Raw genomic sequence first — 24707 nt, 5'->3', positions numbered from 1 at the left:
TCTTCTGACCTAAAATCAGACCTGTTTCCCAACCCTTGCTTCCTCTTGATGGCCTGTATTTCATTGGTTTGCTTTTTCCCCCCCTCTGGCTTATATGTTATCTGTAAATACTTCTTTTATTTCTTCGTTTTGACCTCCTGTTGGAGTGAAAGCTTCTTTGTAATGGGGATGTTTGATATATTTTTAAAATTAATTTTGAAATTAAAATATAATTATATTATTCTCCCCTTTGTCTTTCTTCCAACACTTTTCATGTTCCTCTCCCTGCTTCCTCTCAAATTCAGGGCCTCCTTTTCTTTGTTTTATATATATCTCGATATTTAATATATAGCACACACGTGCATGTGTATATGTATAACTATATGACTACAACCCGTTCAGTCCATTTAATGGTACCTACGTATATGATTTCAGAGCTGAACATTTGGTACTAGGGGGTTCATCCCTGGGGAAGACTTTTTCTCCTGTTCTCAGAATTGCCTGGTTGCCTGTAGTTCTCAGTCTAGGGGTCAGGGTATTTGATATCTTGAGCAGTGATTGATATACATACACACTTAATATCTGTAAAGTTAGAGGATGAGGATCTCAGTATCCGCCTTTGGTTCTCCCTTCACCTGTGAAGATTTCAGCAATGTATAAAGGGGCTGTTAAGATGGCTCAACTGGAAAAGGTGCCTGCTTTACAGCTTGACCATCTGAGTCTGACCTCAGGACTCCTGTGGTGGAAGAGCAGAACCAAACCTTTCAAGTTGTCCTCTGACATCCACACGATCCACGTGGTCCACATGAACATATACGTACAGAATAGGTAAATCATAACATGCCATATACATACAATAGATAAATCACATTTCTAAAGTAAATTATTTTAAACCTCAGTATAAAAATTGTCAGTTGGGGATTTAGCTCAGTGGTAGAGTGCTTGCCTAGCAAGCTCAGAGCTCTGAGTTCGGTCCCCAGCTCCGAAAAAAAGAAAAAGAAAAAGAAAAAAAGAAAAAAATTGTCCCTCTTTCTTTAGACATTACTCATACATCAAACACTGTCTCACAGGACAGAACAGTCCAAGTTGGTAATTGCCCAGGAAAGAGTCATTTATTTTTTTAATAATTGAATTTAAAGTAGCTACTGTACTTTGAGATATTGCCTAATCATCGTCAGCTATAATTTTCCTCACACATTCTTTACTCCCAGAGACGGTTTTCATTTAAGTCGAATTGTACGTTTGAGTAGGGCCTTGCCAGGTATTTCCATGTGCATAGTATTTCAAGCAATTGTGAGGCAGGGAAGGCAGCAACTAGAGGCTTGTCTTGCCTTCGCTTTGTCTTCAGGGATGAACGTGAGGCCCAGGGGACAGCGTGATTTCCTCTCACACTGCTTCTCACTGGCGGAGCCAGGGCTACGATCCTATGCCTGTTGGTAATTGCAATTACTCTTTGTTTTTGTGTTTTGTTATGAGCTCAGACATTTGAAATATTTCCAGGAGCTGGAGGAATATTCATTTCTATTCCTCTCTAAAAGAGTGTTTTGCAGACTTCCTGTGAAGATTACAAAAAAAATTTGCTGACTGTAGTGCCTTCGGTCCTGCAGCACTTTGCAGATAATGCTGTCTGCTATTATGTTTTCCCCAGAATTATAGGATTTTATAATTATGGTTATGGTGTGTGTGTGTGTGTGTGTGTGTGTGTGTGTGTGTCTCTGTGTGTGTATGTGTATGTCTGTGTGTGTATGTGTGTGTCTGTGAGTGTGTGTATGTATGTATGTCTGTGTGTGTCTGTGTATGTGTGTGTCTGTGTGTGTGTGCGTGTCTCTGTGTGTGTGAATGTGTGTATGTGTGTGTGTATGTGTATGTCTGTGTGTGTCTGTGTGTCTGTGAGTGAGAGTGTGTGTATGTGTGTATGTATAATATGTGTGTGTCTGTGTGAGTGTGTGTCTGTATGTGTATGTCTGTGTGTGTATGTGTGTGTATGTGTGTGTGAGTGTGTGAGTGAGTGTATGTGTGTGTAGGATCTTATATGTACTTCAGGCGGGCCTGGAACTCAAAATCTTTCCTCTGCTTTCCAAGGGCTGGGATTGTCGGTGTGTACTGTCAACACCCACCGGATTTTAAAATGTAATCCTTAATTTATCTTGAAAACCAAGTTAAACCCATCATCCCCTATGACTGCAGTTTTCTTTCTTCCTCAAGCGAGCTAGCTTTGTTTGGCTTAGCGGCCGTGCACAGACATCTTTGAAATAAGAGAGCTGAAATACAAGGAAGCCTTAAGAGTTCATGTTTAATTTTTTTTTATTATGGTGGTATCATTTACTTTGGTAAACTCATATTCTGATTTTTAAAATGCCTCAAAGCAAACAGAAGCAAACTCATTTAGGAATTCAAGTACTGCGTGTTACACACATAACAGCGGCACAGGGGGATTTCTCTAGCAAGCGGTTGATTTACAAGGCCCAGCACTAATGTGGCAGGTGACTGCACTAAATGTATCGCCGTATATAACCGTGGTTGCATAATACAGTAGCCAGCACAACAGCTCATATGACTGCAGTCAAAGCTTTAATGAAGTTGAAGCACTTAATGATGAATGAAACTCCCCCTCCCCCCACTTTTTATTCCCTGAGGTCCAAAACCAGTGCCTCCTGTGAGCTACGTGGAGCTTTGCACCCTGCCATACCCCAGCCCTGAAGAAACAATCTTATGTAGAGGATGCAATTTTAGGGCAGATGCTTATTCAAGAACAAGCGCTTAACAACATCATTCCTCTTTTACTAACCAGACTGAGTCAGGCTGAAAGAAACCTAGAGTAATGGAAAAGACGAACATTAAACCCCTGGATTATACTGAAGTAAGTTAACCTAAGTTCCTTGTGGCTAAAGCACATTTACTAGTCAACATATATGCATATATACACACACGTGGAGAGAGAGGGAGGAGGAGAGGGGAATGGGTTTTGAAGGCCCCACTAAAATGCTAGTATAGCTGTAGCCCTTAGATGATACTTCAGCTGCAAACGAAGAACAGTGGCGAATGGTTTGGGTTCCCTTTTTGTTGTTTAGGAAAAAAAGCCTAGAAAGGTCTAATGTCGTAAGACAGGTATTTATTACTTAAGGTCTCAAAGTAAATGCACCCGCATTAAATTTAGGTTTTTAAAAAAACTTTGCAACGGGGCTGGAGAGATGGCTCACAGGTTAAGAGCACTGGCCGCTCTTCCGGAGGTCCTGAGTTCAATTCCCACCAACCACATGGTGGCTCACAACCGTCTGTAATGGGATCCAATGCCCTCTTCTAGTTTGCAGAAATACACATATAGTAAATAAATAAATAAATAAATAAATAAATAAATAAATAAATAAATAAATCAGGAAAAACCCTTGCAACAATTCACTTATTCACAAATATTTTTACTTTTCTATTTGTTATAGTTTGAACAATTTAAAAACAAGTCCTGCAGACACTCTTAGCTCAGAGAGCAATGATATGCTGTGAGTTCACAGAAATGACTGCAAGAACCATTTTTCCAAGTTCACAGAATCTCTCCTCTGAGGCCCATAGTAAATGCTACTCACACTTCATTTTACAACTGGAAGAGCAGAAGTGAGCTGTTGAGAAACTGTCCTAGTAACTGGAGTCACCACCTTTTCAATGTGCTTTTAAAAGGTCTGTATAGCTGGAGTGTGTGTGTGTGTGTACACAATCTGTATCTTTCAACAAACTGACTCTTCTCATACTGATTTTTAAAAAGTTTTAAGATATAGAGTAACCAAATTTTATTAATCAGCAAAATAGCCTGGGGGCGTGCTTTGCACTTCACTCAGAATTGCTCCTGGGCAGAACACTTCGTAATTCCCAGGGTTCCAATGATTGTCTCAAAAGCAGAAGTCCTAAGTGAATATCGAGCCCCCTCCTTCAACGTTTGTCCCTAACTGCTGCCTTCCTTCTTAGAAGTTGAACATTTTAGGTTCAACTGGTCCTGGAACCACGGAGAGAAACTCATTGTAGCTCTTCAGGCTTCAAACAAGCTATTCTATTTTCCTTTGGATGTTCAGCCTTTGAGGAAAATTACAGACTTGATGAGGCCACCTTAATACTTAAAGTCTCTGATAAAGCTTGCCAGAATAAAGACTATTTAGATGACAAATAAAACAGAAACCACACTGGATTTCTGATTTATTTTTAAGCAACCCTGCTCAAAAAAAAAAAAAAAAAAAAAAAAGCTCATCTTTGGAGTCTTAGCAAAGTTCCTCTTTCTTATGTGTTTTCTGAAGAGAGCCACAGCCCACAGCATCCTCTCACTATCTGTACATAAAAAATAACTTACATTTGGGACTGGGGGGTCTGTATGGCCTACTTAGGTCCATCCTACCGTCCTTGATAAATACGATCTCTGGGTTAGTTGGTTCCTGGTGGGGGTTTGATGGAGGGAATACTACAGGACCTTCTCATGATAAGCCTGACTTCAATATCTGGCAAATTATCTTGTCTACTCTCTAAACAGCCCTCATCCGTGGCTGCCAAGTGGAGATCGAACCGGAGGGAAACAGACTTTTTCCTCAGTCGAGGGTTATCCTTAAAGAACGAACCTTCCCATTCTTTTATAACTTCATCCACTTTCTCTGTCCTGAAATGAGAAAATAAACTTTTTTTAATAGACGAAATAGACACAATGTATAGTTCATCTTAATGAAGAAGAAATGTGTGTAGTGTATAGGTTGTAGGATTTTAACAATTCAGATTACTTTATTTCATGCGTGTTTTGTCTGCCTGTGTGTATGTGTACCACTTGCATGCCTGGTGCCCACAGAGGTTAAAAGAAGGCCTCAGCTTCCCTGGACCTGGAGTAGCAGTGGTTGAGAAGCAGCATGTGCTCTATACCTTTGAGCCATCTCTCCACCCCCAGGCCTCGGGATTTCTAATTGACACATTTAACAACCTTACAAATATGATTTTTAATATAGAACTGTATGGGATTTCTACACTTTTTCTAAAATTTCGTATTTCTAATTTTATTTTTGAGACAAGAATACTCCTGTCTATTCTAGAACTCACTATGTAGACCGAGCGGGCCTTGAACTCACAGAGGTCCTCCTGCCTCTGCCTCCCGAGTGCTGGGATGCTATCCAATTCTTATGCTCCGAGTTTAGTTTTAGAAAAAAGAAGTGAATTCTTTACACACTCTCTGTGTCGCTATGTGGGTATGGCATGTCTGCCTGAAATATCGCGGTGTCCTGGAAGTGTTTGAAATATTTGAAAACGACCGCTAAGACTGCTCAATTGAGGTAACTTTCCTCCCACTTCGCCCGCAGTCAAGCAGTCACTTACTGAATGGTGCCGTGGGCCTCCGCGCTCTCCTTCGCCACGTCTCCGTTCACCACTGCCTGTTTGGTCACTGTCTCCACACTTTCATTTTCATACTTATGTGAGACTTTCGTCGAAAAAGATATTTCATTTATAATGGCTGTGAAAACGTTACACGAAATTACAACGTTGAAAAAGAGAAGCAGAATGAAGTCCATTTCGGTGTGGGGGTGGGGTCCCAGCTTGGCAGAACTGGACGGCTCTCTTTTTGCTGCTTTGGAGGGATTTCTGTCTCATCTCCACCAAAATCCCATCTACTTTCAAATGAGGCTATTGTGGCAGAAACTCACCTGAGGGGAGAAGAAAGCCAACTTTACTTTTGGCGGGCTTGTCTTCTTTTCTCTCTCCTTGGATACAACCGTAATACCTGAAATGGAAGGAGTCAGAGAAACAACACCGAGGTAGCAAAACTAAATAAAAACAAACAAGGAAAGAGAGAAGAGAATGGGTAAGTCGGCACAGTCACACAATGGGAACTGTTCAGCACTCACAGTGGTGAGCCCGGCCATGCAGCATCCCAGTGAATCCCCCAGGCACAAGGAAGGTGGAGGGAAACTAGGAGCTGGTTTTATAAGGGTTGAAATAATGGATCGATTTTCTACACTGTGTACAGCTGCATCTGCATTACCAAAGGAGCTGGGTGCGATTAGTTATCAGATTCTGAGCCAGCCTGAGGTGCGGGATGTAGAGGGCATGTGGGGGAGGGGGAATGGGGCAGGGACAACTTTAGAAATGTTACTTCTTCGACTGGAGAAACTAGGAGAAGCATGTTAACAGGTCAAAGGCGGTAGGGATACAATGTATAATAATAACATTGCTCATTATATTTTCTGGGTTTTGTATACTAACATTGTTTATTTGTATTTTCCTGTATTTATATCTTAGACATAATGATACAAATATAGAAAATTATAAAATATTAACAGTTTGTCAATATCTTGAATGATTAGAAATCGACTTCTACCATCATTATTTAATAATATATTACACACACATCATATATAAAATTGTGTATTTTTTTTTACACAGCACAATGTGCTAGATAGTGCCTTAAGCACTTCACAATGTTAGCTCATTAAGGCCTCAGCAATATTGTGAGGTAGACACTATCATTCCCATTTTGTTGGGAAAATGGAAGCACAGTGAGGTTAAGTAATTTGTACAAGGTCATTCAGCTAGTAAGTGGTATATTTTGAGTTGCATTTATGATTTTTAAAGATTTAACATATGCCGAGGCTTATCATAGGCTAACCCTATTCCATGCAGAATTCTGATTCAGGATTCTGAAACAAGCAAGAACAAAGATTTATTTATTTATTTATTTTTTCTTTTTTTTTCGGAGCTGGGGACCGAACTCAGGGCCTTGCGCATGCTAGGCAAGCACTCTACCACTGAGCTAAATCCCCAACCCCCAAAGATTTATTTTTATGGGAATATAGAAACTTGGAGGTGATTCCGCTGTTTAAAGATCTAAGACCTTATAAATGTTGTAAAATATAATACTGAATAAACAAGAGTTCCCCGGCTAGCATATTTGTCTTTTAGGATTATTCAAAGCCTTAAAATTGTGACTCCAGCCACTATTGCTTTTCATGCTTGTGTAATAGAATCACATTATTATTACTTTCACTTTTTGAGAGGTCTCTTGTAGCCCAGGCTAGCCTCCAACCTGCTATGGAGCTGATGATAATCTTGAACTCCTGGTCTTCCTGTCCTGACCTCCCAAATGCTGGGATTATAGGCATGCTGGATTACGTGAAGTTGGGGAACAAACTCAGCGCAAACTCAGGGTTTCATGCATGGTGGTCAAGCCCTGTTCTGGCTGTGCTCCCCCCACCCCCCCACTATAGTGTTATTATTTTTTTACTGGGGGTGGGAGTGGGCCCTTGGGCAGGGTTGTGGTGATGTCTGAGTCTCCAAACTTCTTGGGGTGATCTATAAAAGGCAAAGACTAGTCCTAAAAGGAACAGTGGGGAAAATGGGAAGACTGAGAAAAGCCTCCGTAGTGACCAAGAAGTGTATTAGCCAACTCTGGTTATTAACGTGTCAGTTTTAGCAGCAGACACAGCTAGTTCGTTCTTCATGCTCTCAGGAAGGTGCGCTACGCCTGCGTCACAAAAGAAGCTCAGTGAACAGGCCGTGGTGGTGGAGGGCTTTGGTTTGGATTTGATTTCTCTGATGGCATCACCAGTGGCTCTGTGCATCTGACCCTGAACCTCTCGTGCCATTATTGACGAGGATTTAAGTACCTGATCTCTTCCTGTTCTAGCAGGCGGCGGTACGTGGCTATTTCCTGCTCCAGCCTCATCTTCGTGTTGAGAAGCATCTCGTGCTCTTGAAGCTGCCTCTCGATGCCACGCCTCACTTCCTGCAGCTCCTTCTCCAGTCGGCCAATCACCGACTCCAGATCTTGCAGCTGCATCTGATAATGCTGCTCACTGGCCTGGAGGGAGTTTTCAAGGCCCCTTTCCTGTTGACAGACATCCTCAGCAGTGAACCAGCAACAGGACAAGGGCTTCTGAAATCTCATTTGCAATGTTTTCCGCCGTCTAGACCACGTATTTACCTCCTATTTATTTATTTCCTTTCATGGCATAAGCAAGCAAAACAGGATCTTGAACAGCATTGCCACTGAGTCACACCCGTAGCCCCACCTTTTTTGTTTGTTTTGTTTTAATTTAAAGGTTATAATAATCGTGCTTCAGTTATTCAAGAGGACTTTTTCTTTTTTGCTATTTGAATTTTTTTATTTTTTATTTTTTTACATTTCTCTATTTGTGTATGTGAACGTGTCACAGCACACCTCTGGAAATCAGACGGCAGCTTTCAGGAATTGATTCTCTTATTCCACCATGTGGGTTTGGGAGATCGAACTTAGGGTATCGTCGGGCTTTGTGGCAAGCACTTTTACCCGTTGAGCCATCTTGCTGGCCTCTCTTTTGCTGTTTGAGACAAGGTCTGGTGATATAGCTAGCCCCGTCTGGCCCTGAACTTGGAATTATGGCTGTGTGTAAGCAGGTCTAGTTCATTTTGTAGTTTAAGATGACCTTGAACTAAGGCCAATCCTTCTTCCTCAGCCTCGCAAATGCTAGATTATAGACGTGAACCACCATACCTGACTTTCATTTTTTTTTTTTTTTTTAAAGGAAATTATATTTAGTGTCTGAGTACGATGACACTTAATCGGAAATAACTATTCAGGAAACAGAGGCAGGAGGGTCACCAGTTCAAGGCTCGATTGGGCAACTTTGTGAGCTGATGCCTCAACAACGTCAAGGAGCAGGGGCTAAGGATGCAGCCTCATAGTAAAGCGCTTGTTTAGCAAGCACAAGGCCCTGGGTTCAGTCTTCAGTACTGGATATTTAAAAAAAAAAAAAAAACCATACACAACTAGATAGCTTTCTGTATTTCAAAATAATCTTGTAATCATTCTTTTGGCAAGAAAAAAAGAAGTCCTTTACACTGGGATTAACTTTCTGTTATTTTGAATTATTTGATTTTTTTAAAAAAAGGATTGGAAACCTAATTAATGTCAAAGGTGAAAACGGATGCTCGGGGCTGCGACTTGGCTCTCTGGATAAAGGTATTGCTGCTAAGCCTAGCAGTCTGAGTTCAAACCCCTGGTCCCACATGGTGGAAGGAGAGAACTGGCTCACAAAAGTCCTCCTCTGACGTCCACATGTTTGCACACACTAAACAAACAGACAAATGAATGAAGAAATGAGCAAACAAACGTAACTCCAAAAAGGCGTGCTAGAAAAGCGCTTAACTATTTTTTTCCCATTAGAAGTCTCACCGACACGAATGCAAGAAGCCAGCGGTTAGGAGACTGTAGATAGTAGTAACAATACACAATCCATTTTCTCATAGCGTCAGTCAGGGAGGCCCAGACCCAGAAGCAAATACAACGGAATTCCTCCCAGTACAAACCGAACCTCGAGTGAGCTCATTCCAGCCAGGGAAAGGGTGAGGATCTGGGCTAGCATTCGGTGGCCTCCACTGTAAAGTTCTGGTGTCTCGATGTTGTACACACTGGGTAGGTGCTCTGTGAGCAAGCTCCCTTCCCAAGCCCCCTCCTCTCTCTAAACCACATAGGCTCTTGGGGGAGGAGCCAGCTGCCTTGGGGTCTTCCTTACCACAGCATGGAGAGACTCGATTTCCACTTGCAGGTGGTGGCACTGCCGGCGAGCCTCCTTGAGTTCAGCCTGAGCGGCCTTCAGAGCCTCTCCATCCTTGTCCATTTTTTTGGTTAAATCTTCCTCCAGCTGCAAGAAAGCCAACAACAGCAACAGGGAGCAAGAAAACCACAGACGCTCTTGAAAGGGAGGCATTCGAAAGCAACCACAGAACAATTATACAGGGACCAAATAACCTTTTCTACTTCTATCAGATTACAAATGTGCATTCTGGGCTGGAGAGCTGGCTCAGCGGTTAAGAGCACTGACTGCTCTTCCAGAGGCCCTGAGTTCAATTCCCAGCTGCCACGTGGTGGCTCACAAGTGTGTGTGTTCTGGTGCTTCATTACTAAATCAATCGAATGCTCGAGCCAGTCAGTTATGCTTTCTGCCCCAATCTTCTCTGCTATAAAGTGATATCAAAAGTTCCTTCCGATGATATCAGCCTATGAAATACAGGAAAAAACAAACCACATCCGTTTTAACAAAAAGTTTTCGAGACAAATTTTCGACCTCCGATTCTTTCACTGTTTTGAATGTGTTAATAAGAAAGGTCGTTTGAAATTTGGTGATTATTTTCCCGCAAGCTTTGTAGGCTGCTTCACAGAAGCAGACGCACATCTGTATATCCCAAAGGGGTCAATTCTGCCTGTATGGACTAGGAGCAGACACTGCTAAAAAAAACCGTGTTACTCTACTAGTAAACTGGAAGCTTAAGTTGTCCTGGGCATCAATGTTCTCAAATGAAGTTCTGTATTACAGAAACCTTTTTACTGCTCTCAAAATGATGTTTTTAGGAGGGCTCTTCAGTTTGGATATTTAGGGTGAGAAGAACGGTCCTCTGCGTGCGTGTCCGTGTGTCCATGCAGGTGTGTGTGTGTGTCCATGCAGGTGTGTGTGTGTGTGTGTGTGTGTGTGTGTATCCATGCAGATCTATGTTTGTGTGTATGTATAACCTACATATACTATATGTTGGAATCTGCCTCAGGTATAGTTTCTCAGAAGTTTTGTTTTTCATTTTAATTTTTTTGAGATGCTGTCTCTCACTGGGACTTGTGCTGGTTGATTAGGCTAGAGTGGCTGGCCAGTGAGCCCCAGGGATCTATGTGCCCGTCTCCAGATCTCACTGCTGGGATCACAGTGTCCACACCACGTTCCACCTTTACAGGTAGTCCTGCAGATCAAAATCAGGTCCTCGTACTTTTACAATAAAACACTGATCTATCCTCCAAGTCCCCTAAAATACATCTTGATGATCATTTTCTAACTGTTCTCCTATCATAAAAATAATTAGGGGAAGACGCTCAGTGGTAGAACACTCGTGTAGCAAGTGCAGTGGGAGAGTGGGGTTATTTTCTATTTTGCTTTAAATCTTTCCATTCTGATGGAATTAAAAAGAAAACACCTGTCAACAGCGTTACCAATGCTGATCTCATAAGGATCCATGTGTTGAGTTGATTAGAAGTTTAAAAAAAAAAAAAGGCAACTTTTAACGTTCTTTTAAACTTGCAAATTTGTTTATATGGTGGATTTTGTTGAAGGGAAGTCAGAGTCTGTGAAAAGTCTGTGAATAAAGTTTAGGACCAGTTATTAGAGCCCAGTGGAGGTGGCTCAGTAACAAAGTGTGGTTATGCAAGATTACAGACAGGAGATCTCCAGAACCCATGCAAATGCTGGGTGGGTATGGGCGCCTGTAATTCTAGCCTGGGGAGGTAGGATAGGAAATCTCAATCCTATATATCAGTGAGCTCTGGGTTCAACTGAGAGACGCTGCCTCAAGTAACAGTGGAAGACCAATGGAGAATGATTCTTGAGATCAACCCTGGCCCCTCCGTTAGCGTACAGACCAACATGCATGTAAATCTCACTCAGTTCACCCATACATGCAAGCATGCACACAGACAGACAGACAGACACACACCCTCCCTCTGAAAAAAAATGGAAAAAGAGTGACACGAGGGAATTTTTCCCCCTTTTTCCGCCAGCTCGTTCTTAGCATTAACTTGACAAAGTCAGGCAACCGGTATGTACAGGAGAAACTCCAAAATAGAATGTAAAGACTTTTGGAATCAAGATAAAGTTGCAGGACCACTGGCATCTTGAAGTCCCATTGGAGAGCTGGCAGATAAACTGTGTGTTAGTTAGATTCCCAAGATGGTCCCCAGTGGGCCACACCTCCCCAAGTTCGTCCTGTGACTCAACATCAGGTTGAATCAGCCATCCTGAGTCTTGCTGTGACCACTTAGCTATGGAAGAGGCAATGCTGTGCCAATTCTGGGCTAAGCCATAAGGAGGCTGTTGGCTTCCATGAGATGCTTTTGGGAGCCTGGGGCATCATTTTAGAAGTGTGGATGCCTGGCTGGAGAGGTCGTATAGGGAGGCTCGGTGGAGAGGGACCCGAGGCCACATGGAGAGGGCGGGTCGAAGGCTCAAGGCTCTCAAGCTTGCCTTCCAGCAATGTTTTGCCAGGTCCCACACACAGTAGCCAGTCACTTTGATTATGCCAGTCAGTAGGGCACCATTCAGCAGCTCATCTTGTGTAGCACCAGAGTCCTCCCCACACAGCCTCCTCATAGCCTCCTCATCCCACAGAATTACCAGACAGGATACCTTGGTCTAAATTTTGGTTTGTTGAGTTTTGGGAGGTGACTTGCTAGCCAAAGCAACTGTGTATTTATTTTCTTTATTTACTTGTGTGGTTCTAGGGCTTGAAACCTCCCCCTCCCCAGGGCTTTGCAATATGTTATGATAATAAAATAAACTGACTTTGTAAGTTATTCGGGAAAACACATCTCTCTCAAGAACTTTTATGTTATAAAACTCTTTTTTTTATTATTCAAAGTCAGTTTAGCATTGACTTGTAAACTCAACTTAGATCTCTGCTTCGTAAAATATTTATTTGGGTTTGTAATTTTCAAAACTCATCCTCTTTCAGTATTTTTCTTCTCTACTGTGTGGAAACTTCTGCATCTAAACCAGGAAACTGGCGACCTCATTTAATCTACAGAACTGATCTTTTTTTTTTTTTTTTTTTTTTTTTTTTTTTTTGGAAAACTGAGAATATCACCCACAGGTAAAATTTATGACATGGCAATAAGTTGCTCACGAAACAAAGTCCTGTGATTTTTTTTAAACTACCTTTTCTTTTTCTTTTCTTTTTTTTTTTTTTTTTTTTTTTTTGACCCATCCTTAAGCTAACTCTTTGCTCTGTCTAGGTGCGGGAATATAATTTGAACTTGAGTATAAGAGATAAACTAATAAAGAAAAGTCCTAAATTTTGGAAACTTTGTTTCCCAAATATTTGCTTTTAAACTTATTTAGATCGAGACCTTAATTATTAAAAGGCATTTAAAACCAAGCCTATGGAATTTGAATGGAGCCCTGCTCTGAGTTGGCTCTCTTTCGTTTATTATTTATTTTAAATATCTTGCAAGCTTTGTGTCGGAAGTAAACAGTTCTCATAGCTCCGAAGCTAAAGTGGGTACTTTTAAGGGCAGAGTCACTCACTACTCAGCTGGAGGATTTTTGGTTGTCAGAATTTGTATCCTTGGTTCTGAAAGCCATCTTCACGTGCCCCCGATGGTTCTATTTATAACCATCAGTGTAAAACCAAATGCTTGGGAAAAGATGATAGAAACCTTCTAGAAATATTTTTTCTCCCTTTTATCTCCTCCCAGAGTGTGCAAGGCAAACAATCTTGACTATCAAGCTTCGATTCTACAGATGTTATTTAAATCGCCTCTATAATTAACTCCGTAATATCTTTGAGGAGTTGTTCGGAATGCTTCCTTCCTGAAAAAAAAATCTAAAGAGGTCAGAGAGCGCCGTTTTATTGCTTATTGACTCCATGTTTTAGTAATGACGGTCACCTTACGATCTCTATCAAATTCCAATGCATCAATCGATATTTATTGAATGGTCGTCCAACAGCACAGCCAAAGGGTTTTTCTCCCTGCCTGTCACCCCAGACCCGGTGCAGAAACACCTACATTGCCTCCCCAGTAGATGCTGCGTGGAAAAGGAGATACTGTACCTCAGAGAGGCCGGAACAGGAATCGGGTAGACAGGGACTGTCTCCTTATCCTGAAGGTGCCTGGTTGAATGAAATCATTACCTGGATCCGTGTTGACAGCACCGTGTCTATCTGATTTCTGGTGAGGAGCTGCTCATAGTTTGCCCTGATCTCATTGAGGAGCTGGGACAGCTCCATTCTTTTCCCATCCTCCACCTTGGCTAACTGGACCTTAGCGATGGGATGAGTCGCTGCGGCAGAGCCTGCCCTGCCTGCGTCGCCGGAGCAGACAGCCCTGCGGAGCCTTAAAGATGCAGAGATCCATTTCCCCCACCAGAAGCCAGGGAAACTCCGGGCTTGCTAATTAATCATGCAAATGTGAGAAGCCATTCCCTTCCAATGTTACTACGGCAGAAATCTCCAAGTCTCCAGGAAGAGAGGAAAATGACACCCACAGGGTCACTGCAAGGGTTTCCTATGCAAGAGAATGCTTTGCCTGTGGGGGCGGGGCGTTCGGTTATTTTGGGGTAGGGAATGTAGTCCCAACATTTTGAAAATTGTAGTTTAGCCAGTTACAGTGGGCAGGCATGTTATCTTAGCACTCAGGCATAAAGATTTTGAGTTCAAGGCCAGTCCGGACTTCATAGTGAGACCCTGGATGGGGAACAAAACAAAACAATATCCAAAAGAACCACGGCCCCAACCCAAAATAAAACAAAATTTTATTTAGCTTTCCTAACTTATTGCATAGGAATTAAACTGGAGAGAGATGGCTTAGTGATTAAGAGCACTGACTGCTCTTCCAGAGGTCCTGAGTTCAATTCCCAGCAACCACATGGTGGCTCACAACCATCTGTAATGGACGCCCTCTTCTGGTGTGTGTGAAGACAGCTACAGTGTACTCATAAACATAAAATAAATATTTTTTTTTAAAAAAAGGGAATTAAACTGGGGTCCAAATATGATAGTTTAAACTTTTCTTTATTGTATTTTTTAAAAAAATATAAGTATTTTTATTTATTTTAACAAAATGCTGAAGGAGAGAGAATGTGGAAGGAAACCAAGGAATAAAGTGACAGGTGACAGCCTATGGTTGGAAAGCTGAAATGGCATTCCCTGTGACTTTGTATGCTAATTTGAAAAAATTAATTTAAAAAACCCCAAATGCTATGGAAAGTCATCTGAATGTGCTTGTACATGTCAAGCATTCCGACAGCTACTCTCGGGTGAGGTTGATAATTATCGTTAACCGTATTTCTCAAGCGGGGGTGAACCACCAGCCCAAGAGTAGAATGTGAGAGTGTGAGGGATGGAGGTGAATTCCTGAAGTCACTCTTCTTACAGATGAAGCAAGGCTGGAGGCAGGCACTGGAGCGGGGTGGGAGCTATGAGTTAATTCTACTACTGTTGTGAAGTTGAGCCCTTCGGTCCCTGCAATGGGGCATCCACTGAGGGAGACTTTTGTTACTAGAAAAGAGACCAACACCTCTCCTTTAAGACACTCGCCTTCAGCTCTTCCAACAACATCGTTCCACCCAATCTTTTCAGTCCCTGACATCGTGGGACCTGTAAAGATGGAAGGACTGTGGTCATAGGGGTCAAGTGTCCTTCCCAAGGTTGGTTCACTGAAGTGGCAGCATCACTGCGTTGGGGACTTTGACTGCATGCTGAATGCTTGCTACTTCATTCTCTCCTCACCAGGACTCCCAGTCAAGATGGCGACCTTGTTAGATGCAACTGAAATACTTTTGAGAATGGGCCTGTTGTTGTTTACAGAGTAGACTCATCAGATCCTGGTTCTAGAACCCGGCAGGCCTTTGCTATGCTTTTTAAGTGTGTGTGTGTGTGTGTGTGTGTGTGTGTGTGTGTGTGTGTGTGTGTGTGTGTGTGTGTGTGTGTGTGTGTGTGTGTGTGTCTGTGTGTGTGTGTGTGTGTGTGTGTCTGTGTGTGTCTGCGTGTGTGTGTGTGTGTGTGTGTGTCTGTGTGTGTATGTGTCTGTGTGTGTATGTGTGTGTGTATGTGTGCGTCTGTGTGTGTGTATATGTGTCTGTGTGTATGTGTGTGTGTGGGTGGAGGTCAGAGAATAACTTTCTGCAATCGTTTCTCTCCTTCCATGATGCAGCTCCAGAAATTGAACTCAGGTTGTCAGCTTGTTGGTCAATGTCTTTACCAGCTGACCCGTCTCATGAACCCACTTATTGCTTTTAAATTTCTTTCTATGTTAACTTACGAGTGTAAGTTTTTAATTTACGCTTGCATATGCATGTGTGTGTGTTATCTGTGTGGGTATATGGACACGTGTGTATTTGGATACCTGAGGGGATCAGAAGAGGGCCTTGGAGCTGTAGTTATGGGTGGCAGTGAACCACACACAATGGGTCCTGGGACTTGAACTCTGGTCCTCATGATTAAGCAAAAAGTGGTTTTAGCCACTAAATCACCTCTCCAGCCACCAAATTAAACTCGACTTAAATTCAAGAGTGAAAAACCTGTTATTTCAGATTGACCCTGCCCTGAACCCAGAGAGCCGAGTCAGATGCAGCGGAGGCCCGACTTGTCAGTCTGCACTTCAAGCAGTCCTCCCAGCACTTTTGTACACCTAGGCCAGTGCCTCTTAGTGAAATACAATGTGAACTTTAAATCTGAGGTATGCATGAAGTTTTAAGTGCTTTAGTAATTGCATCAGAAGATATAAAAATAGGTGAACTCAATTTTAATATTATATTTTGTTTAATCCCATATATTGAAAATATAATATATTTACTCTTTTCTTTTGGTAATATCTTTAAAATCTGAGAAGTATTATATATCCCATCTCAGTTTGGACAAGTCACATTTAAAGTACTCAGTGGAGGTCTGGGGGGAGGATGGTTCAATGGTAACATGCCTACTGCACAGGGTGCGGACCTGTGTTTGGATGTCCAGTTCTTGCACAAGAAGTGAATATAGTGTCTTGGTCTTCATGTGGGACCCCTGACAAATGGAGGGGGACTGTCTCAATTTCTGTTCCCTGCCATTGGATCCCCTTCCCCCCTATTTGGACTGTCTGGTTGGGCCTCAGTGGGAGAGGATGTGCCTAGACCTTCCAGGACTGGATACCCCAGGGTGGGTGGGGTGATACCTTTTTGGAGAAGAAGGGGAAGGGGATAATGGGCGGAGATATTTTTTTTTAAGGATGGAACTAGAAAGAGGTGGGGGTGGAGGCTGTGATGGGGATGTAAAGTGAATTTTTAAAAAATGGAGGCAGTGACATATGTTTCTAACGCCTGCATGGCGGGGTCAAAACAGGTGGATCCCTGTAACTCATTGTCCAGAAGCTCTTCCTAGACTTAGGAGCTCCAGGCTTGGTGACAGACCCTGCCTCAAAAAGAAGGTGGGAAGTGATTGAAGAAGATACCCAACACCTACCTTTATACACACAGGTACCCGTTTACGCAGCCACACGAAAGTGCACATACAGTCCAGACATACACCAATAAATAAGGTTCAATAGGTTAGTGATATATCCAGTGGTAGAGAGCAAGGTCCTAGGTTCTACTCCTAGCATCCCGGGGAGGGGGGGGCAGGTGTTGGGGTGGGGTGGGAGGGGGAGAGGGGGGAGGGGGATGTGACTAAGAGCTACTGAATACAGTGTAAATCTGAAATCTGAGCCCCTTGCTGGGAACCCTCCTTGTACCCACCAGGAAATGCTATTCACATATTTTTCGCATGCATAAAAGTAATAGCACCAGATTGGTTTTGAGGGGTTAGTACTTGCACATGTGCAAGCACGAAACCGGAAAGGTTAACCACTTCAAGATTTCAGATCCAGTCCCCTCCCCCTTGTTTTAAAGAGGAAAAAACAGTGTTGCTACTTTTGAAAAATCACGCTGTTTATTAAGAATCCAGTCACACCACCGTTTGTGGGGTTCATGCGACTCTTGGTGACTAGCTGTAGACTTCAGAGTCCTATCAGAAGAAGTGAGCATGGATGCCGTTCTTACGGAGATGACCATAAACTCACTCAAAAGTGCCTGGCTTTTGTGTTCTTTTCTTTTCTTTTTTTTTTTTTTCAGAGCTGGGGACCGAACCTAGGGCCTTGCGCTTGCTAGGCAAGCGCACTACCACTGAGCTAAATCCCCAACCCTGGCTCTTGTGTTCATTGCAGTATAGCCAAGCCGTGGGAATAAGCTATGGGTGGGAGATGGAGTAGGACAAAGGGAGCTAAAGGTCAAAGGGCACCACGTGCCAGGTAGGGAGGGTGACTAAACCTAGAGATCTATTTTTTATTTTAATTAGTTAATTCATTTTTTTTTTTTTTTTTGGTTCTCTTTTTCGGAGCTGGGGACCGAACCCAGGGCCTTGCGCTTGCTAGGCAAGCGCTCTACCACTGAGCTAAATCCCCAACCCCAGTTAATTCATTTTTTAATGAGATAAAGTCTCTCTATTTAGTCCTAGCTGTCCTAGAACTCTCTTTGTACACCAGGCTGACCTTGAACTCACAGAGACTGCTGGGATTGAAGGTGTGCAGCACCACTTCTGCTACGCTTAGAGATCTAATACACAGTTAACAAAATGATAAGGGGTTGGGGATTTAGCTCAGTGGTAGAGCGGTTGCCTAGCAAATGCGAGGCCCTGGGTTTGGTCCTCGGCTCCGAGAAAAAAACAAAAAAACCAAAAGAACCCAAAAAACAGAAAAACCAAAATGATGTTATGTGGGTTTTTTTTTTATTGAGTAGAGTTTAGTCGCCCTTGCCATTGAAGAAGTAGCTGTGTGAGATGGTAGATAAATTCATTCTCTTCATCACAGAAACCCTTCCCACCTCTGTGTACACCACAGCATATGCTGCAGACTTCAAATACACGCCATAACATTCTTGTAAAAAACAGACACCTGAAGAAAAAGAGGCACACCTACTTTATTTTCAATTGGGATCATTAAACCTTCCCATTAAAATTGTTAATCTGGGGCTGGAGGGATGGCTCAACAGTTAAGAGCACTGGCTGCTCTTCCAGAGGACCTGAGTTCAATTGCCAGCGACCACATGGTGGCTCATAACCATCTGTAATGGGATCTGGTATCTTCTGGTGTACAGGCAGACCACTGTATACATAGTAAATTAGTAAATCTTTAAAAATAAAATTAACATAGTCTCTCCTTTGACAACTTCATATGCATAATTGCTTTTTTGTCTACCCTTTAAAAAATATTTATTTTTTATTATATGTGTAATGGGGTGTTTGCCTGCCTGTATCTGTGTACCATGTTCAGGCAGTGCCTGAAGAGGCCAGAAGAGGGAGTCTGAACTCCTAGGACTAGAGGTGAGGACTCTCAAGTCCCCTCATCTTCTCATCCCTCTCATTCCTCCCCATGCCCCACAGTCGTGTCTTTTCAGATCCACGCCCTCAGGCTTTGCCTCGTACCTATTTTGTTTACTACAGCCCTCTGTGTGAGCGTTTAATCGAAACTGTCCATTGGAGACTGGTGGGATTGCCATTGGATGCAGGACTGAAGGCAATGACTCTCCTCCCTAAAGTCTGTCGGGAGCAAACAGCTCAGCGCAGGGTAGCATTTTGTATCCTTTCTCCTTATCCTTCGGTTTGTTACATTCTTTCTGCCCTCTTCCTCCATGTTTCCAACCCTTAGATAGAACGTTACACCTTTTCTTTAAGGCTGAATACTCATCTGTCACTTATTCTCCGCCACCTTCTGCACCCTCGAGTCTCCACAGTCACCGCCATCCACTATGAAGAAGACTTAGATAATTATTAACTTTTAAAAATGGGTTTGAGACGGGTCCTAAGTAGCTCAGGCTGGAATGAAATTTTCCATGTAGCCAAGATGACCTTGATCTTCCAATACCCCTGGCGCTGACGTCACAGGCTTCTATTATCATACTCAGTTTATGAGGTGCTGGAAATCATGCAAAATAAGTGTCCGACCAACTGAGCTGTACCTCCAAGCCAAGCCTCTTGTTCTTAGCATCCAGACATTTCTCCCACACATCCCGCATGCGAGGGCTTGAAAGTTGGCAGCAAGGACAGAGCAGGTCGGCTGTTTGTTGGCCTCTTCTGTCCACACTCCATGTGCACCCATGACCTATTTGGCTCTTGTTCCTTTCCTGGGGTACAATCCAGGAAGCAGGGCACAGTTTTCCTACAGGATTATGTCCCCAAACACCCCTGCAGTTTGGTTGGTTTGCAGGCTCTCTGGTGCAGGGGCAGGATCTGCAGTCTCAATCTTAAGGACAACCTCTTCCCATGCCCTTGATCTTGTCTTCTTTCCCCTTAGGGTGGGAAGGCTGTTCTCTCTGGGGGTGGGAGGGAAATCCCTGCTCAGTGCTGGATGCTCCGTTGCATTGTCTGGCTGATGCAAGCACCAGGGTGTCAGCGCTTTCTAACTCTGGGCCAGGTTCAGAGATGGCAGAGAGCGAACACGTCAGGAGATTAGCATTTCCATTGAACCTGTGTCTGGACCTGAGTTCTCTTCACTGAGATGAAGGCCTGGAAGATTGCTTGACTTTTGTTCAAATTTCCCCAAGGAGACTGATCACAGAGAGATAATGTTATACAGGAAGAGAGAGACGAATCAGAACGTCCCTTTAAATCCCCTTTTCCGTGCCTGAGAAACGCTTTGCCTTAAAAATCCGCAACGCTAAGATTGTAACGGGCGATAAGGCTGTTCTGAGTCTCTATCTCACCTGTGACGATCTGATATCAAGTGAGTCAAGCGGATGTAGTTAGCCTCATCATTTATCTTGCGCCAAGCAACTGGTTGGGTCAAGATTTTCCACTTGTAAGGAGTTGATTTGTGTGTTCCACTCATATCTATGTCCTCTTACTCGAGTGGAAACGCCCTTTGTAGAGGAACTAGCTTGCGTCTTCCATATTCCCTATCTACTTAGAGGCAAAGGCAGTGAATTACCAGGAGATAGAGGAGTAGGTCAACAATGCCCCATTCCTCGAATTTTTAATGTTTATAAACTCAAGCATCGGAGACAGGCAGCTGTCTTTCAGGTTGGGGATTTCTTTTTCTTTCTTTCTTTTTTTTTTTTAACTAAACAACGTGGTAGGAATTTGGCATTGACTTTAGAGTAAATGACATCTCTTTCAGCCTATGCTTATGAAAGCCTGTGACAATCATGAAGGGAAAGTTTGCTTTGAAGAGGAAAAAAAATATTGAAAGCAAGGTTATGGATCAATTTATTTTATATGATGTATTGCTATATACAAGGGTGATAAATCTTTTTGGAAATTAATTAATTAAATACGTACACTGTAGCTTCAGACACACCAGAAGAGGGCATCGGACCTTATTACAGATGGTTGTGAGCCACCTTGTGGTTGCTGGGAATTGAACTCAGGACTTCCGGAAGAGTAGTCAGTGCTCTTAACCGCTGAGCCAAAGGATGATAAGTCTTAATCCACTTAATACTCTTATCTGTCATACTCATTTATCTCTATGATCCTAATTATCTATCTATCTATCTATCTATCTATCTATCTATCTATCTATCTAGGTATCATCATCATCATCTACCTGTACATATATAGTTAAACACTTATTTATCTACAGGTGTGAGTATACACGCCATGGTGCATGTGTGGAGGTCAGAAGATAACGTCATCTTTTGGGTTCTTGGAATCAAACTCAAGTCATAAGACTTGGCAGCACATAGCACCTTTACCTGCCGAGGCATCCTGCTGACTTCCTGGTGTTTTTATTCTAAAAAAGGGGCACCGAGAGACAAACAGTTATACAAGTTCGTACTCGTTGGCTTTTCCTCCGGGCAGTTTTGTGCTTCTGCCTCTCTTTAGATAGACAGGTCTACCCACTATCTTTTAATTTTGGGCAATAATCTCTCAGGGCTTGGGTATTATCTGATTCACAAGGTATAATTTCATTAGCGGCTTAAGATACTTCTTAATCAAGCCTATATTTTAATAGGATTAAAGATACCCAATTAGCCAGCAAATACAGGCTTTTTTTTTTTTTCTTTTAAACTTTCAAAATAATTGCTGTGGATGAGAGCCCTTACCGGCTAGTCCCCTTTTTTGAGATGCGGCTGATGTTCTCGGCTCACACAACAGAGCGTGTCTCCACATGGTGTGGTCGAGCTTGTTCTGTGTGTTAGCTAAGGAGACACTTTGATGGAGAGTTTTGCAATGAACCTGCTCGCTTGTCAGCATTTTCCAGCAGGCTTTTGTGTGTACGAGAAATGCTAACACGCATGCCCATCTGTCCCGGACATCTCCTGTGGAGTGATAAAGCAGGGAACTTGCCATGCACTGAGCTCATCTCTTGTCCCTGGAGCTCAATGGTACAAAGCAGGACCAAGTCTCCTCTGGCATCTTCCAGGATGCTTCCGCTTCCTGCTGTGTTTCTTGCTGTTGAGCACAGGCAAACACTTTATTACTGGATGAGCTCATGTTAGAACCTTAATCACACATGGTTACAGAGTAGCACAATTACATTCTATTGTTAGCTTGACAGACTGAAAACTTTAGCATCTGGTTCTTCCTCTCCACCCTGTTTTTCTCCGTAGCCATGGTGAGAAACATGGTTTGTGTTTGCTTTTTTGTGCTTTCTTTTTTATTAAAGGGTGCTTAGCTGGACAAGGACTCACATCTCCTAAGTTTCCCCTTCCTCTTTGTGACTATTAGCGAATCACATCAGATGGTGGAGTTGAGCCCTTACTAATTGGGGTTGAAACACAGTTACCAGTTGCTGGAGGGATGAAGAACTCAGGGCCATGTTGGCGCCTTTACTTATCCTAGTTTGAGTTTCCTCACATCTTCCCCTCCCCTTCTTTTTCAAAAACATTTCCTTGGGGAAGTACTTTTGCTTTCTACCTTCCTCTGTGGCACACTGAAGCTACTTCTAACACCAGCCTTGGATTAAAACTTGTGACTAAAATGACACTCCTGTGCCATAGATACAGACTCACTTTCCAGAAAAGAGAGGAAGATCTTTGTTGGGACCTAAAAAGGCAAGATAAAACAAAACAAAACAAAACAAAACAAAACAAAACAAAACACAAAGCTTAGAGAGAATAGCCCCTCCCTCTGGTTGGTGTCCGGTTGAAGTCTCCCAGGGTCCTGAGTACCAGCACAATGTATCCATGAGCCGCGAAGGTTGCCGAAGGAAAGACTAATTCCTTCATATAACTACTTAAAACAAGAGTGTTGAAACACCAACAGATCCTCACTCAGGCCTAAGTGCGTGTGATCAAGTGTGGCTTTCTCCTTGCCCAGATGCAAACCTGCAGTTTTCTAGGAATCAAACAAACTTCTGTTGGGGGATGGTTTTGTGCACTGTGTATTCAGATGCTGATATCTATGCTCAGACATCTGGTATACTCATGGCCAGCTCAGCTGTGTTTTTTCTTTTTTTATCAAAGGGCAGTTAGCTGGACAAGGATTTATGTTTCCTAACTTTCCCCCCTTCCTCTTTGTGACAATTAGCCAATCATATCAGATGGTGGCCGTGAGAGCTTAATGATGGGGTTGAAACACAGTTATCACTTGCTGAGTGGAGGATGGCGTGGTCAAGAATCTCTGGTCTTTATGTTATGTAAAAATTATTTTCCGTCACCTGTGGTTGGTTCATAAAAGAGAGAGCAGCCGTGAGGAAACACATGGACCAGAGCAAGCCAAGGCAAGACTCAGATGCAGTTAAAGGACCGTTTGCCTAGGAGCTAGGAGCCTAGATGGGCTCGAACAGATCAGAGTCTGCCTAGCTATTAGTGCTTGCAGATTAATTAATAAAGATACCAAATTTCTGTGTCTTTATTTGGGAGCTAAAATGGGCTACAGCAGGCGTAGAAATGCCCTGAAGTTATTTGGGAGCAAAAGGGGCATAGAAATCCCCCAAGAATTACATTTACAAAATTCTGTTCACAGTATAAAGCTTGCCTTAGTCCCATTGTTTAACCTTTGTGACCCATGGGTTCATCTTATGTGATTTTGTTTTTATCTAAAGCACCCCAGGAGTTACCCAATGTGCCATTTACCAAAGGCAGGGTTCTTTGCAACCATATGAGATAGAACTAGAGAGAATCCTGAGTCCTGGGACAAGCTACTGATAAGAAACCTTCAGTGTTACCTTTGCCTTGAAAGTCAGTGCCCGTGCTTGGATATGTGCAGTTCTTTCCCGAGTGCTTCTCTTTCTAGTAGCCCCCTACTTAAGTCTATGCTAAGAATATCTTTTCTTTAGAGCTGGAGAGATGGCTCAGCAGTTAAGAGCTCTCCCAGAGGTCCTGAGTTCAGTTCCCAACAACCACATGGTGGCTCACAACCATCTGTAATGGGATCCGATGCCCTCTTCTGGTGTGCAGATATACATGCAGGCAGAACATTGTGCACATAATAAATCAACATGTAAAAAAAATCTTTTATGTGTGGGTGCTGTGTATTTGTACCTATCCATGTGTATCTATCTGTTCTCTCTCTCTCTCTCTCTCTCTCTCTCTCTCTCTCTCTCTCTCTCTCTCTCTCTAGAATATATGCCTGTGTTTGTGGAGCTCAGAGGTTAATGCCGGGTGTCTTCCTCAAACGCACCCTGTCTCTTAGTTCTTGAGGCAGGATCACCCACACAACATGAAGTCCATGGATTGGACAAGGCTCGCTGGCCAGTGAGCCTCGAGGATCCTTCTGTCTCTACTCCCCAGGGCTGAGCTATAAACTATGGTGTACGTGACCACTTTCAGCCTTTTCTGAGGTGCTGCAGACCCACCCTCAGGTCCTTGTGCTTTCTAAGTTTCTACAAACTGATGCTGACGCTGTAGAGATTGCTCTGATTTAGAGGAGGAGGTAGGAAGAAACAGTCTTCAGGGGCAACAATTTATTGTTTCGTACAGGGAATAGAAGCTGGGACCTGCTGTGTGCTGAGTGTGTGCATCTGTCATGGAAATACATCTTCGCTCTATAGTTTTTCTATCTCTCTATGTATCTATAGTTTATCTATTATCTCTCAATTGATTTACCATTTATCTACTTACATTTTGTTGTAAGATTAAGTAAAGACGGGGATGGGGATTTAGCTCAGTGGTAGAGCGCTTGCCTAGCAAGTGCAAGGCCCTGGGTTCGGTCCCCAGCTCCGAAAAAAAAGAAAAAAGAAAAAGGGAAGAGTAGTTCTTCTAACTCCCAGAACAACCACACATGCGTGCATACACACACACACACACACACAC

General features: G+C 42.9%; 1 protein-coding gene across 2 annotated transcripts; it reads right to left on the bottom strand.

Moving 5' to 3' along the window:
• Positions 1–3746: 3746 nt before the first annotated feature.
• On the bottom strand, positions 3747–13955 carry Krt222 (keratin 222). Of its 2 annotated transcripts, none has more exons than XM_032913359.1 (6): positions 13639–13955; positions 9486–9614; positions 7599–7819; positions 5640–5716; positions 5314–5449; positions 3747–4612 (listed from the first exon to the last, which is right to left on the bottom strand). In XM_032913359.1, the coding sequence occupies exons 1-6, from the start codon at positions 13732–13734 to the stop codon at positions 4384–4386; spliced, it is 888 nt and encodes a 295-aa protein (XP_032769250.1). In that variant the 5' UTR covers positions 13735–13955; the 3' UTR covers positions 3747–4383. The 2 variants fall into 2 exon arrangements, with proteins under 2 accessions (XP_032769250.1, XP_032769251.1); XM_032913360.1 differs by having other exon boundaries at positions 13558–13740.
• Between the last annotated feature and the right edge of the window lie 10752 nt (positions 13956–24707).

The sequence above is a fragment of the Rattus rattus genome, chromosome 9 (genome assembly GCF_011064425.1).
Source record: "Rattus rattus isolate New Zealand chromosome 9, Rrattus_CSIRO_v1, whole genome shotgun sequence".
Classification (NCBI taxonomy): domain Eukaryota; kingdom Metazoa; phylum Chordata; class Mammalia; order Rodentia; family Muridae; genus Rattus; species Rattus rattus.
Note: the sequence above shows the minus strand (reverse complement) of the source record. Positions and strands in the feature narration are given on the sequence as shown.